This window comes from Mustelus asterias, chromosome 13, assembly GCF_964213995.1.
Source record: "Mustelus asterias chromosome 13, sMusAst1.hap1.1, whole genome shotgun sequence".
Taxonomy (NCBI): domain Eukaryota; kingdom Metazoa; phylum Chordata; class Chondrichthyes; order Carcharhiniformes; family Triakidae; genus Mustelus; species Mustelus asterias.
The window spans coordinates 65,252,097-65,267,280 of NC_135813.1; the positions used below are offsets into that span (position 1 = coordinate 65,252,097).

A 15,184-nucleotide genomic window follows, 5' to 3' on the forward strand; every position below is an offset into this window, starting at 1 on the left:
ACCCACACACATCTTCCAGATGTATCGGGAAACCTTGCCACACCTTTGTAAACCTATAGATATTCAGCTATGGTAGGCACATCACCCAGGTACAGTGAACAAGGTCACTGATGTTCGGCCCTCTTTAGGGGAAGGGGGCCCACAACCGGAGGGAGACCCAAAGCGCCAGCACGCCTCCACCCTTTCAGCGCCCTCAGTGAGTGGGATAAATGCCACAAGGGTCATTGGCACCCGGTGCTGCCAAGCCCATTGCGAATGATGGTAAGTTGCTGCCCTATGCACCTTCTCCACTCACTCTTCTTCCTCATACTGAAAGGTACCATGAAATAGAAACAGCAGATGATGCAGGTGATGGAACCATGCTCTCTTCCCCATCCTTATCCGCACCCTCCTCTTGTAGCATTGAGCTTTCAGAGTCCAGAATTAATAACTACTCATCCTATAAAGAACCACACAGAAGAGGAAGTACAATCCCACAAGAATAAATAGGAGGTCCTGTCACGCCACCTTACATTCCCAGCCACAAGCTGCTTGTTGGCATTGCGTAAACTTTAGAGTTGATTTTAGGGTCAGGATCAGCATGTGATGAGTCACAAGTAGGCTGTCCTACTTGTGTAAGCTTGTGTGCCAGCTCAGCTGCAAGCGATTCAGATGATGACCTTGCTCAGGTGGACAACAAAGATACGGATGGCAAGACACACCGAGATACTTAATGCATTGGCAGGCCTGCCAGACAGCCTCACTCACTGGCAAGAAGCACGGAGGAGACAAGCTCCTTTGTGGTGGTGGGCATCATTCAAAACTTGGAGCCCATCAATGCTGGGAAACCTCATGACAGCACAGCCATACCAGCCCATGATGGAATGTCTGCTGGCCTTTGTCTCAATGCCACAAAGGCAGAAGCTCCTGATGTCGCACTTGCAGTGGAAACCCGAGCAACAGTAATAACCTGAGGTCATGCATTCTGTGGCTGGTGGCTTGCAGGATCATACCTGGTAAGCAGGCAAAGAATGCTGCCATCAAGGCTGCGGATTTCAATGTTGAAGAAAGTATGCAGGCTTTCACAGCAGCTCAGAAATTTGTGCACCAGCAGAGTAGCTCTGGGCTGTGTGAGCCTGCTATCCCCTCAGGATGGCAGCATTTATGATTCCTCCAGTGCCTGCTGTTGCCTGTGAACCAGCTAACACAGGCTGCTGAGGTGGTGTGGTCTGAAGCCAGGCCCTAAAGGCCCAGAGGTGTTCAAGGATGTCTGACGAGACCATCAGCACTCTTCCCAATAAGTCAGCCACATTTCACTAGCCAGGCTGCAGCCATTGGACACTGTCATGTAGGAGCACTAGGGCAGGCAAATGCCTCACAAAACAGGCGCTAAGGGGATGCACAGAAGTGATTTCTGTGTTTGTTAATATTGATGTGTTGCACGATAACATTAGTGGGTGAAAGCTTTTTGTTGTTGATGTTGACCAAGAGAATGCAGAATGATTGGTCCAACATTAAAAGGGAAACCCCCTTCCACTGAAACAAAGCCATAAAATATGGTCCCTTTTTTTGCTGCATCCAGTCGCATATGGTGGATGCGGTCTTCTCTCTACCACCACTTCCTCCCAAAGTAGCCTCTGGAATCCAGGAGGTAATGCCTAAGTTATGGAGGATGCTGCACCACCACTACAAACATGAACACCCCTCTGAACATGTACCGTAGAGATCCACCCCACCTCCAAGTGATCTAGGCAGCAAAACCATTGCTTTAGGTGACTAACAATTTGCTGCCCAGCATTCTAGGTGGCTTCAAAATTCTCTGACCTCGTGCAATGAGAAAGGGGCCATCAGCTATGTGTTGAGGAGGTAGCTCTTGCTATGAAGCAACTATCATCCTGTACAGCCTAGGGGTAAATATGCATGTGGATTGGCACAGGTTAAATGAGTTATGGTTGCTGTCAGGATAATTGGCATTCACCAAGATGAATTTTTTGGTGTGGCTGCACCTAGAGCTATTGCAACAATTGCCTATGTAAGATGTCTTTCCTCCCTTACTATTTATAACAATTATCTTCAAATTGCTCCAGCTGCAACTTGTTGAATGGTCCTTCAAATAAACCCACAACAAGACCCATGTTCTTGCATAACACTTGTTTCAGGAGCGAATGAGAAATATGTTGTCGATACATACATTGACCAAATATTGTGTTCTGGCGTTGCATCACGCTGTTTGGCTGGCTGACACTTAATGTCGATTCAGATTTTTGGCACACATTGGACACACATGCATGTGTCATTCTAATTCACTTACACCAAGTGGTCAGTAGCGTTTCATACACATGGAAACCTGTGATGGTGGCACCACTCAATTTCATGTGTAAGTGGGCAATCGGCCATGTGGACTGGTATTGTGACACACAACTCATAGAAACATAGCAATTAGAAGCAGGAGTAGGCCATTCAGCCCATCGAGCCGACTCTGCCACTCATTTTGATCATGGCTGATCAAATTCAATATCCTGATCCCGCCTCTTCCCCCTGCCCCCCCCCTCAATATCCCTTGATCCCTTTAGCCCCAAGAGCTATATCTAATTTCTTCCTGAAATCAGTGTTTTGGCCTCAATTACTTTCTGTGGTAGTGAATTCTACACATTCACCACTCTGGGTGAAGAAATATCCCCTCACCTCAGTTCTGACCCCTAATTCTGGACATTCCACCATTGGGAACATTCTTTCTGAATCTACCCTGTCTGACCCTGTTAGAAGTTTAGAGGTTTCTATGAGATCCCCTCTCACTCTTCTAAACTCCAGTGAATATAATCCTAACTGACTTAGTCTCTCCTCATATGACAGACCTGCCATCCCAGGAATCAGCCTGGTAAACCTTCACTGTACTCCCTCTAAAGCAAGGACATTCTTACTCAATAAGGACACCAAAACTGCACACCATGCTCCAGGTGTGGCCTCACCAACGCCTGACAAAATTGCAGTAAACTCATCGGGTATTTTGACAAAAGCATTGCTGCTAAATTGCTACACTTTCACACGATAAATGTTTATAGAAGTGTTGATATTCCTGATTTCATTTTGGCTTCCCATGAGTGCACAGCTGTATACGCCAGTAAGTTGCAGAGCCAGAGAGACACAAGGCTCAATTTCAAAACCAGTCAATAAGAATCACAGAATTGTTACAAAGCGTAAGGCGATCGCTTGGCCCATTATGTCTGTGCTGGCTTGGGGTCGCAGCAATTTACCTAATGTTACTCCCCCTGCCTTCTCCCCGTGGCCCTGCACATTCTTCTTTCCCTTTCTTACTGATTTAAGCCAGGAGAGTTGGAGCCACATTGCAGCAGAATGTGACTGGGGAGGTATTGCATTGGTCTGAGCACTGCTGTGTTTGGAAGAGGGAGAAATGAGTTAGGGCTATGGCTTCTCAATACTTTGTGATCTCTGCTGGAAGTACACATTTGGACATCTGGTGAGACTGCGATGTCTCCTGAATTTGAATAGTCTAATTAGATACTAAGGTAAAGTATGAAGCACCATGACATCGAGGGAATCATATCCAAGGAAAGTGTAGAGTCTAATTTTTGTAGTTTCCTCAATTATTATAAAATTAGTCAGTCGTTCAGCATGTGTCAGTCACACCCAGATTGATATTTTGTCGCCTTGTATAATGCTGGGCAACTTTCTTTATATTATTTGTTATGAATACAAGAAATATTCACAATTGTCTCTTCCTTTTCCAGTCATTGTATCTAGGTCCAATTTTGAAATTTGGTTCTGAAGAACAAAAGCACACGTGGATAACCCCATTCACAGATGGCAAAAAAATTGGCTGCTTTGGACTGAGTGAACCAGGTAGGCCATGATCTAAGCCTGAGCTTTGATGCATAGAGACTGTACATCAGGCTAGTTCAATAGACATTCCAGCTTGCCATGCCCCTTTCTCTGGCCCATAACAAGGAACAATAGACTAGATTGAAAGATCCTGTGGAGCTGCTAATCCAATCACAGGCTGTTTTCTCCCTGCATTTTGCTACTGACAGGCTCAATGAGGCCTACCAGAGGCTGGAGAAGCGTGGGGACGAGGTTGGGAGGGGGTGGGGGGGGGATGGAATGGGGTAGGGCCGCATAGGGGTCTGTCAGAGTGAGTCTGGGTGTGAGAGAGAATGTGAGTGTGCATGTGTATGAGAGAGTGTACATGAGTGTGTGGGGATGAGGATGAGTGAGAATCCTGAGACGAGTGAACCACGCACGCTGTCGCTATAGCACACTATCGCTCTCGCACGCTATTGCTCTCTGGGCAAACACTCTCTGGGAATGCTCTGTCAGTGCTTGCCTATGTAATTGTCATTGTGATCAAACCCCATATGCTTTCTCCAGGCCTTACGGATGGCAGACAATGTAGTTTTCACAGTGAAACCCAACAATTCACTATCACTCCTTGTTCCATAGGCACCTCTGCAATTATTCCTTGCAAACAAACAGTTTTTTTTTCAAGCAAACGAGCCATATGAATTCTGATCTCAAGCAGCTGACATTCATTCCAGTACGCTGGTATCCATGACGGAGAGGGTGCAGTGTCTTAAATCTGTCTTTCCTTTATGCGTACTGTAGTTTAAATAACCCACAAGGGATGAATACAAATTAACACAGTTTCACATTTCTTTGAGTGCCTGTTAAAAGGACACTGCTGCCCATGTGTGATGATTTTGGCAGCACTATCTTTAATCCTGGCCATGGTCTACACAAATCACATTACAGAGCAGCATGTTGGAATTGCACATGCTCTGAGCATGCATGGTGTTGGTGAGAAACAGTCACAACACTGGACTTAAGGAACAGTGCTTTTTACTCTAACGAAGCATAGATTCAAAGCAGATTTGATGGAGATATTTAAAAATATTCTGAATTTTAAAAAAGACGAGATCTGAAAGCTAAGCTAGGATCCTGCTCCAAGATAAATCCAGACTTTTTTTTAAAATGGCGAATTATTAAAGAAGGACTAAGGATCACAGTGCAGATGAACACTTAAATTCAAAAAACTAGGAAAAAAGGCTAATGAAAGATTTGGTTTATTATTGTAACATGTATTAGCATACAGTGAAAAGTATTGTTTCTTGCGTGCTATACAGGCAAAGCATACCGTACATAGAGAAGGAAAGGAGAGAGCGCAGAATGTAGTGTTACAGTTATAGCTAGGGTGTAGGGAAAGATCAACTTAATATAAGGTAGGTCCATTCAAAAGTCTGACAGCAGCAGAGAAGAAGCTGTTGAGTTGTTTGGTACGTGTCCTCAGATTTTGTATCTTTTTCCCGACGGAAGAAGGTGGAAGAGAGTATGTCTGGGGTGCTGGGGTCCTTGATTATGCTGGCTGCTTTTGCAAGGCAGCGGGAAGTGTAGACAGAGTCAACGGATGCGAGGCTGTTTTGTGCGATGGACTGGGTTTCGTTCGTGACCTTTTGTAGTTTCTTGCGGTCTTGGACAAAACAGAAGCCATACCAAGCTGTGATACAACCTGAAAGGATGTTTTCTATCGTGCATCTGTAAAAGTTGGTGAGAGTTGTAGCTGACATGCCAAATTTCCTTAGCCTTTTGAGAAAGTAGAGGCGTTGGTGGGCTTTCTTAACTATAGCGTCGGCATGGGGGGGTCCAGGATAGGTTGTTGGTGATCTAGACATCTATAAACTTGAAGCTCTCGACCATTTCCACTTCATCCTCGTTGATGTAGACAGGGACATGTCCTCCACGATGCTTCCTGAAGTTGATGACAGTCTCCTTTATTTTACTGATATTGAGAGAGAGACTATTGTCAATGCACCAGTTCACCACATTCTTTATCTCATTCCTGTACTCTGTCTCGTCATTGTTTGAGATCTGACCCACTCTGGTGGTGTCATCAGCAAACCTGAAAATCGAGTTGGAGGGGAATTTGGCCACAGTCATAGGTGTATAAGGAGTATAGTAAGGGGCTGAGGGCACAACCTTGCGGGGCACCGGTGTTGAGGGTAATCGTGGAGGAGATGTTGTTGCCTATCCTCACTGATTGCTGTCTGTGGGTTAGGAAGTCTAGGATCCAGTCGCAGAGGGAGGAGCCGAGGCCCAGGCCACGGACACCAGAATTGCTTCAAGCCTGCACACTTGTTCATGGTTAATTATGCTTATGCACTGTTTTATGTATTTGAAAGTTATTTTGAGTTGTTGACTGCCAGTCAAGGTTAACAGTCTTTCAGTACTGCATCTCTGTGCTTTTCAGGAAATGGAAGTGATGCTGGTGCAGCTTCCACCACTGCCAGACTAGACGGTGACCACTGGATTTTAAACGGCACAAAGGCTTGGATCACAAATGGCTGGGATGCTTCTGCTGCAGTTGTCTTTGCCACTACTGACAAATCACTCAAGCACAAGGTAACTGGAGGTGATGCGCACCCGCAGATTCTACACTACTAAGGCTGTTTCTTTTTAATTCGTACCTTTTCTGTACATTTTTTCTAATCAAAAAAGCCAATTCAAATTAAGTCCAATCATGGTCCCCATGTGAGGGACAAGCAAGATCCAAGCTGACAAGACATTGCATCCCATCATGGGCTGGATCAAACAAGATCCAAGCTGACAGGATGAGGCATTGCACCCCCTCCTGGGCAGGATCTGACGCTTCATCTTAGCCAAAAGGCCGAGATAGCTTTGAAAAATTGCATCAGGGTAAAGCCTCGGTTTAATCTCATTTGCTCCCCTGATTCTTTACTCTACCCTAGCTTAGTGAACCACGATTGTAGAGTCACACACCCCCAGTACAATGGGCTAGCTCCGTACCCTGTCTGATCGTGGTTTCACCCCTGTCGGGTTTGGGAGTGGCAGTAATTCTAATGGCAATACTTTTGCAGGCAGTTATTACAGTCCAAAAGTAAAGTGGGTGGCACAGTTGTTAGCACTGCTGCCTCAGCGCCAGGGACCTGGATTCGATTCCTGACTTGGGTTACTGCCTGTGGGGAGTCTGCATGTTCTCCCCATGTCTGTGTGGGTTTCCTCCGGGTGCTTCCTCCCACAGTCCAAACATGTGTGGGTTAGGTGCATTGGCCATGCTAAATTGACCCTTGGTGTCCTGGGATGCGTATGTTAGAGGGATTAGCGGGGTAAATATGTCGGGTTATGGGGATAGGGTCTAGATAGCATTGTTGTCAGTACAGACTCGATGGGCCGAATGGCTTCCTTCTGCACTGTAGGGATTCTATGAAGTCTAACACTGGATTTTACAAATGTCTCTGAAGTGCCTTACATTTCAATCTCTTCTCTTCTTGAGTTCTCTGCTTGACAGCAGGTCCTTGGCGATTATTCACCAAATCATGGCTAAAGGCAATGATTTATTTTACTACGGGCAGAGTGAGGAGGCAGGTGTGAGCCTATCTCACCACAAAAGGGATCAAATCCCAGGCTGTTTACATTAATCTGATCCATACACTGGCCATCTTCCAACTGAGCTAACCCCAGATATAGAATCAGATTGATGAAAGATGCAAAAATCAATGTAACATGATAAATTTGAGAGAGTTTGTTAGGAGGTAACCTCAGTGAGGTGCAGTTGACACAAAATGCAAAGATGGTGATTAAACTTAGCCATTGAGAGGAAGTGACTGTTATAAATAAAGCTTCTGTATCTGAACCGGTGGATGGACCTGAATCTGGAAAACTGGAGGGGATGTGAGAACATTTTGATAAGTTACTGTAGAAAACTGGTGCGCTTTGGAAAATCTTCGAGTGAAAATAAGTGCACGTGGCAAACAAGATATAGGGATATCACGTTGTGTTGACAAATGAGTTTTGTGAAAATAAAAACATTCCCTAAATCTCTCAAGTTTTGGAGTTGAGAAGTAACGCATCATCAAGAGAAGAATAGTGTATATTTTTAAATAGACCAGAAAATGGTGATAAACTGAGAAGTGAACTTTAGCTAATGAGTGAGAAGCGAAGTACATGAGGAATGCTGGTTTTAAAGTTGTGGCAGGGAATTATATTAACACGTAAGGGAACGTCAGGGCACTGAAACCTCCTCCACAAATAAGAATTGTCATGATTCTTGAGATTACATGGAGTCCACCATGTAATCTCAAGTCTAAATGAGAGTGTCAGGAGGAAAACCGAAGCACTGAGCATACATCTGATGAAAAACCAATATAAACTACTCCGATACTATTGAGTAGGAGGGCTGCTGGAATGAGCACAGAAGCCTAAGGGACAGGTCCGGGTGGAGCCCCTGCCACAGGTGCAAGTCTAGATGGTAGTCGCAAATATTCAAATGAGAACTTTGGCCAAATGGAGAAGGTTCCGTGTGAACAGCCGTTAAACACGGGCCAGTTGGCCTTAAGGGTCAGGATCCGAATGTCCAGTTTCGGTCTGCTGTTTGCAACTTTATTTTCCCCAAAGGATAATGCAGAGTTCCAATGTGAGATTGTAATAGTATTGCACCCTTCTTCTTGGGGCAGCACGGTGGCACAATGGTTAGCACTGCTGTCTCACAGCGCCAGGGACCCGGGTTCGATTCCAGCCTTAGGTGACCATCTGTGTGGAGTTTGCATGTTCTCCCTGTGTCTGCGTGGATTTCCTCCGGGTGCTCCGGTTTCCTCCCACAGTCTAAAGACCTTGCATGACATTGCATTGAGTTGATCTTTCTCTACACCCTAGCTATGACTGTAACACTACATTCTGCACTCTTTTGTTTCCTTCTCTATGAACGGTATGTTTTGTCTGTATCGAGCGCAAGAAACAATACTTTTCACTGTATACTAATACATGTGACAATAATAAATCAAAAAGATGTGCATGTTCGGTTGATTAGCCATGCTGAATTGCCTCTTAGGTTAGTGGGGTTATGGGGTAAAAGTGGGTAAATAGCTGGTGCAGACTCAATGGGCCGAATGGCCTGCTTCTGCACTGTAGGGATTCTAGGAGGGGGTGGCACAGTGGTTAGCACTGCTTCCTCACAGCGCCAGGGACCCGGGTTCAATTCCTGGCTTGGGTCACTGTCTGTGTGGAATTTGCACATTCTCCCCGTGTCTGCGTGGGTTTCCTCCGGGTGCTCCGGTTTCCTCCCACAGTCCAGCGATGTGCGGGTTAGGTTGATTGGCCTTGCTAAATTGTCCCTTAGCATCAGGGGGACTAGCTAGGGTAAATGCATGGGGTTGAGGGGATTGGGCCTGGGTGAGATTGTGGTTGGTGCAGACTCGATGGGCTGAGTGGCAGCCTCTTGCACTGTAGGATTCTATGATTCTATAATCTTCTGGGAAATCACTACAGAACGAAGGAGTGTGTTATGGGAAATCTCTTAACAAACAAGGGAATCCAAATGAATCTTCAAGTGTTGGGAATATTCTGATGATTTTCTGAGAATCTCCAGGAGGATAACTTGTGGCAAATCAGTAAGAAGAATCACAGTGTTGTGGTTAATGTTCTTTCAAATCATGAAATTAACGGAGCGTACAGCAAAAGGAAGTGACTTTCAGGAGCATGGCAGTTCACCATGTTCAGCAACGAGTGCTTTCAGTGTGAACTTCAAATATCTTTGGGAGCTTTTTGTGAAAATGTTATAGACCCTTTGCTGTTTACTTTCTGCTATCTTGAAATACAAAAACATTTTACGTCAGTATTGTAAGAAAATAAATGTTTTTGGGCCAAATGCTAAATTCTGAGAAAGTGGAAGAAGCAAATTTAGATGCTGCTTTGATCCAATGACGCATGTGTGGGTGTTGTATGAGCTGGTAGTGTACGTGCAGCTGTATGTGAGATTAATGCATTTGGGGGTGTATATGCGTGTAAGATATGTGCAATTGTATGTGTGGCAATTTTATGAGCAGTTTTCTGTCTAGATTTGTATATACGGGGTGTGTGGGTAAGGTGTGAGTGGTGGATGTGCCATTGTACAAAAGGGGAATGTATATTTTTCTAAAAATGTGATCTTGGGACGAAGACAGCACTAGTGAGACCAGCATTTATTGTCCATCTCTAATTGGTTTGGACAAGGTGGTGATGGGCCGCCTTGAAACGTTGCAGTTCATGTGGTAAAGGCCATAAGACACAGGAGCAGAATTAGGCCACTCGGTCCATCGAGTCTGCTCCGCCATTCAATCGTGGCTGATTTTTTTTTCTCATCTCCATTCTCCTGCCTTTTACCCATAACCCCTGATCCCCTTATTAATCAGGAACCTATCTCTGTCTTAAAGACACTCAATGACCTGGCCTCCACAGCCTTGCGCGGCAAAGAATTCCACAGATTCACCCTTCTCTGGCTGAAGAAATTCCTCCTCATCTCTGTTTTAAAGGATCGTCCCTTTAGCCTGAGGTTGTGCCCTCTGGTTCTAGTTTTTCCTATTAGTGGAAACATCCTCTCCACATCCACTCTATCCAGGCCTCGCAGTATCCTGTAAGTTTCAATAAGATCCCCCCCCTCATCCTTCTAAACTCCAACGAGTACAGACCCAGAGTCCTCAACCGTTCCTCATACGACAAGCTTTTCATTCCAGGGATCATTCTTGTGAACCTCCTCTGGACCCTCTCCAAGGCCTGTACATCCTTCCTTAGATATGGGACCCAAAACTGCTCACAATACTCTAAATGGGGTCTGACCAGAGCCTTATACAGCCTCAGCAGGACATCCCTGCTCTTGTATTCTAGCCCTCTCGACATGAATGCTAACATTGCATTTACCTTCCTAACTGCCGACTGAACCTGCACGTTAACCTGAAGAGAATCTTGAACAAGGACTCCCAAGTCCCTGTGTTTCTGATTTCCTAAGCATTTCCCCATTTAGAAAATAGTCTATGCCTCCATTCCTCCTTCCAAAGTGCATAACCTCACACTTTTCCATGTTGTATTCCATCTGCCACTTCTTTGCCCACTCTCCTAACCTGTCCAAGTCCTTCTGTCGCCTCCCTGCTTCCAAAATACTACCTGTCCCTCTACATATCTTTGTATCATCTGCAAACTTAGTAATAGTGCCTTCAGTTCCTTCCGCCAAAGCGTTAATGTATATTGTGAAAAGTTGTGGTCCCAACACCGACCCCGGAGGCGCACCACTAGTCACCGGCTGCCATCCTGAAAAAGACCCCTTTATCCCCACTCTCTGCCTTCTGCCAGTCAGCCAATCCTCTATCTATGCCAGGATCTTATCCTTAACACCATGGACACTTAATTATTTATCAGTCTCCTATGCGGCACCTTGTCAAAGGCCTTCTGGAAATCTAAATAAATCACATCCACTGGTTCTCCTTTATCTAACTTCCTTGTTACCTCCTCAAAGAACTTTAACAGATTTGTCAGACATGACCTCCCCTTGACAAAGCCGTGCTGACTCTATCCTATTTTATCATATACTTCCAAGTACTCTGCGATCTCGTCTTTAATAATGGACTCTTAAAATCTTGCCAATGACTGAAGTCCGGCTAACCGGCCTATAATTTCCCATCTGCTGCTTCCCTCCCTCCCTTAAACAGCGGTGTCACATTAGCTACTTTCCAGTCCTCTGGTACGTTCCCTGTCTCCAGTGATTCCTGAAAGATCACCACCAATGCCTCCACAATTTCCTCAGCTATCTCTTTTAGAACCCTGAAGTGTAGTCCATCCGGTCCAGGTGATTTATCCACCTTCAGACCTTTCAGTTTCCCCAGAACCTTCTCCTTAGTGATGGCCACTACACTCACCTGTGCCGCCTGACTCTCCTGGAGCTCTGGCATCCCACTGGTGTCTTCCACCATGAAGAGTGATGCAAAGTAACTATTCAGTTCCTCTGCTATTTCTTTGTTTCCTATTATTACTTCTCCAGCCTCATTTTCCAGTGGTCCAATGGCTATTTTTGCCTCTCACCTTTTTTATAATGAAAAAACTTTTCCTATCTTTTATATTATTAGCTAGCTTACACTCATATTTCATCTTCTCCCCCCTTATTGCTTTTTTAGTTGCGTTCTGCTCACTTTTAAAGGCTTCCCAATCCTCTGGCTTCCCACTAATCCTTGCCACTTTGTATGCTTTTTCTTTTGTTTTTCTGCTGTCCTTGACTTCCCTTGTCAGTCATGGATGTCTCGTCCTCCCCTTAGCATGTTTCCTCCTCCTTGGGATGAAAGGCACTCCCAATATGTTATTAGGGAAGGACTTCCAAAGTTTTGATCCAGCATCTTTGAAGGAATGATATTTGCCTGGACCAGGATGGTGTGTGACTTGGAAATGTTGCTCTTGACCTTCTAGGTGGGAGAGGTCACACGTTTAGAAAGTATTGCCCAAGAACTTTGATAAGCTGCTATGATGCATCCCGTAGATGATTCACACTGCAGGTGTATGTGTAGCCAGTGTATTTGTGATGGTATCTCTCTGTAATGTATGAGCATTTGTATCTGCAACTAGTGTAAATGTATGTGCGTGTGCATATTACTACATGTGGGTATTGTTGTGCCATAATTATTGGTATCAATTTTTAAAATTCTTATTAAAATTGAGAAACAAAATTCAAACATGCAGTCACAAACCAACCAAGTAAAAGGTTAGCTAATACCTTGATTTTGAAAAGCAGAAGCCAGGACTGCTAGCTGAGCTACGTGGTGAACATTGCGGCTGAATCATTCGTCAGCTGATAGTTGGGGTCTGAAGATTAACAACAGTTTTCTGGAAGTACGTTACATCCAGAAGACTACCCTTTGCGTTAGCTCCCAATGTTAACATTTATGAAATGGTGTTGGGGCGGCAGTGTTTAGCACTGCTGCCTCACAGTGCCAGGGACCTGGGTTCAATTCCTGGCTTAGGTCACTGTCTGTGTGGAGTTTCCACATTCTCCCTGTGTCTGCGTGGGTTTCCTCCAGGTGCTCCAGTTTCCTCCCAAAGTCTGAAAAACGTGCTGGTTAGATACATTGGCCGTGCTAAATTCTTCCTCAGTGTATCCGAACAGGCACAGGAGTGTAGCGACTAGGAGATTTTCACAGTAGCTTCATTGCAGTGTTAATGTAAGCCTACTTGTGACAAATAGATAAACTTAACTTTTTAAACATTTCCAACATTCTTAACTCAGCTTTAAAGCTGAAGAGTTGAGAGTTAAAGCCTTAACTTAGCTCTATGTATCATTGCTCTCATAATAATGCCAGACTTTTCCTGGATACCCCATACATTTCCTTCTATTTTCTGTAAGTTTTTGTCCCTGTATATTTTGCTTGTGTGAACGCATGTGAATGTACAAGGAAAAAGAACAGAGACAATTAAACTCTCTAAATTATTTAACGTGTATTGATTTAATGTTAATATTCAGGAAGCTCCAAAGAACTGTTTTTCAAAAGCTGACTAGTATCTGGGAATCTTGCCCACATTTTATGCTGAGCAACAATCTTTGTATTTCATAGAGAACCAGGTATGTCTGGGTTTAGACAGAATTTTATCTCTTCTTCATTTGAAAAGTCATGTGGTCATAGATTAAGAAAAATGTTGATTATATATGGAGAAGTGGTAAAGAGAAATGTAAGAAGTCTCACAACACCAGGTTAAAGTCCAACAGGTTTATTTGGTAGCACGAGCTTTCGGAGTGCTGCTCCTCCCTCAGGTGGCTCGTGCTCGTGCTACCAAATAAACCTGTTGGACTTTAACCTGGTGTTGTGATACTTCTTACTGTGCAGACCCAGTCCAATGCTGGCATCTCCACATCAAAGAGAAATGTGTGCAGAATGACTAACTATCATCTTTTACAATCCACTATTAATTCTCAAGTTTTTGTTTGCTTGTGCCTTACCTGTTTAAATTGCATTGTTGTCCTTTGAACATTTTTCTATTGGTCTGTGTTGCCAAGAAGTAGGATGTTTGTCAAATTGACCGTGCTGGTAATGGAGGTCAGTGTCAATGGTAGCTTTGTCGGTCCCTTGTCGGTGAGCTTGGTGAAATTATATTGAAAGTGGAAACAAGAAAAATAGATAGATTAGCAAGATAGGCAGCTAGCCAAGCCTGTAGCAAAAAGGTCAAATTGTGCAGGGGGGAACAGTGGGCAATTAGGTTGGGGAACCCAGGAATGTTGTGGGAAGAAACTGGCAGTGACTGATGATCAACAGGGCTTTGAGGCATGATTAATTGTGTTTAATGTTGTTACAGTGATAACAAGAATAACGATTTTTCCTGTAGACTTTGTTATGGTTCAGGTTAGAAACTCCAAAGTGTTTTCTGAAGCCTGCCTGAATCATCAGTTTTACATCTTGAATTTGGCTAGGATAAGCATGAGATGTTTCACTTCAGGTATGATTCAAGTGACCCACTAGGGAGCTTTTATCGAACAAAGTTTATTTAAAAATATAGTTAACATGTTGAGTAAAAGAATTAGCAAGAACTTTTATCAATTACAAACAATCACTATAAGGTGCAACCCTTAACAAAGATACCTAATGTGTTCCAATCAAACCAAAACCTTTGCCATCGACAAAAGACCATTTTCATAGGTTTAACACAGCATAAACGAAGGCTCAGTAATACTGGGATTGAGGCCGTTAGTTGAATTCTGCAGTCAAATGCTCTTGAGACTGAGAACTGTATGAAGACAAGGCAATTTCCCAAAACACCAGAGAGACTCGGGTCCAGCCCAACAACAGCAGGTTTTCACCCTTCAGGAAACCAACAGAATTTTCCTAACACCAGGGAGAGAGGGAAAACACTTCTTTTTAGCTTGCTGTCCCTTCTAAAACTAAAAACGCAAACCTGCAGCTCCAAACTGAAAATGAAATCCCTGTCACCTGACCTGCCAACAATGACATCATCTAAGGCTGTGAGCATGAATTAAAAACGACTCTGAAAGGTACGCTAACATCACAACTTTTACTCCTGTTTTCACCCTGACTTTGTTAAAGTCACATTGGGAGTTTCTACTAGTCAGTCTGTTGATTTCATACCAGTTATCCCTACCTTCTCTCCTACCTCCCTAATCAATTCCCTGCCCATGTCAGTAGGTTGCTTCCAATTCCCTGTGATCTAATTTTTGTTAACACAGCCTCTTAGGTCGACTTTATCAATTGTCTTCGGAAGTCAATGCAATTAAAAAAGATCAAGTCACCATAGTCCAAGATGACCATAGGCTTCTCTCCCCTTTGAGGAGGAGAGCTGAGCTGACTGTTTGTGATTTAACCTGAGGATCACCACACCTCAGGTGAAGGGCGAGGAACAAGGTGGAGAAGGGAGGAACTTCAGCAATAACCTCAGC

At 44.2% G+C, this 15,184-nt stretch overlaps 1 protein-coding gene across 1 annotated transcript in view; it reads left to right on the forward strand.

Moving 5' to 3' along the window:
• The window catches only part of acads (acyl-CoA dehydrogenase short chain), a 163,426-nt gene that overhangs the window by 24,579 nt on the left and 123,663 nt on the right, over positions 1–15,184 (forward strand). Inside the window, exons 4-5 of the mRNA XM_078226956.1 lie at positions 3,729–3,840; positions 6,239–6,390. Of these exons, the coding sequence (XP_078083082.1) occupies positions 3,729–3,840; positions 6,239–6,390 (264 nt within the window). The remainder of the gene's footprint in view (positions 1–3,728; positions 3,841–6,238; positions 6,391–15,184) is intronic.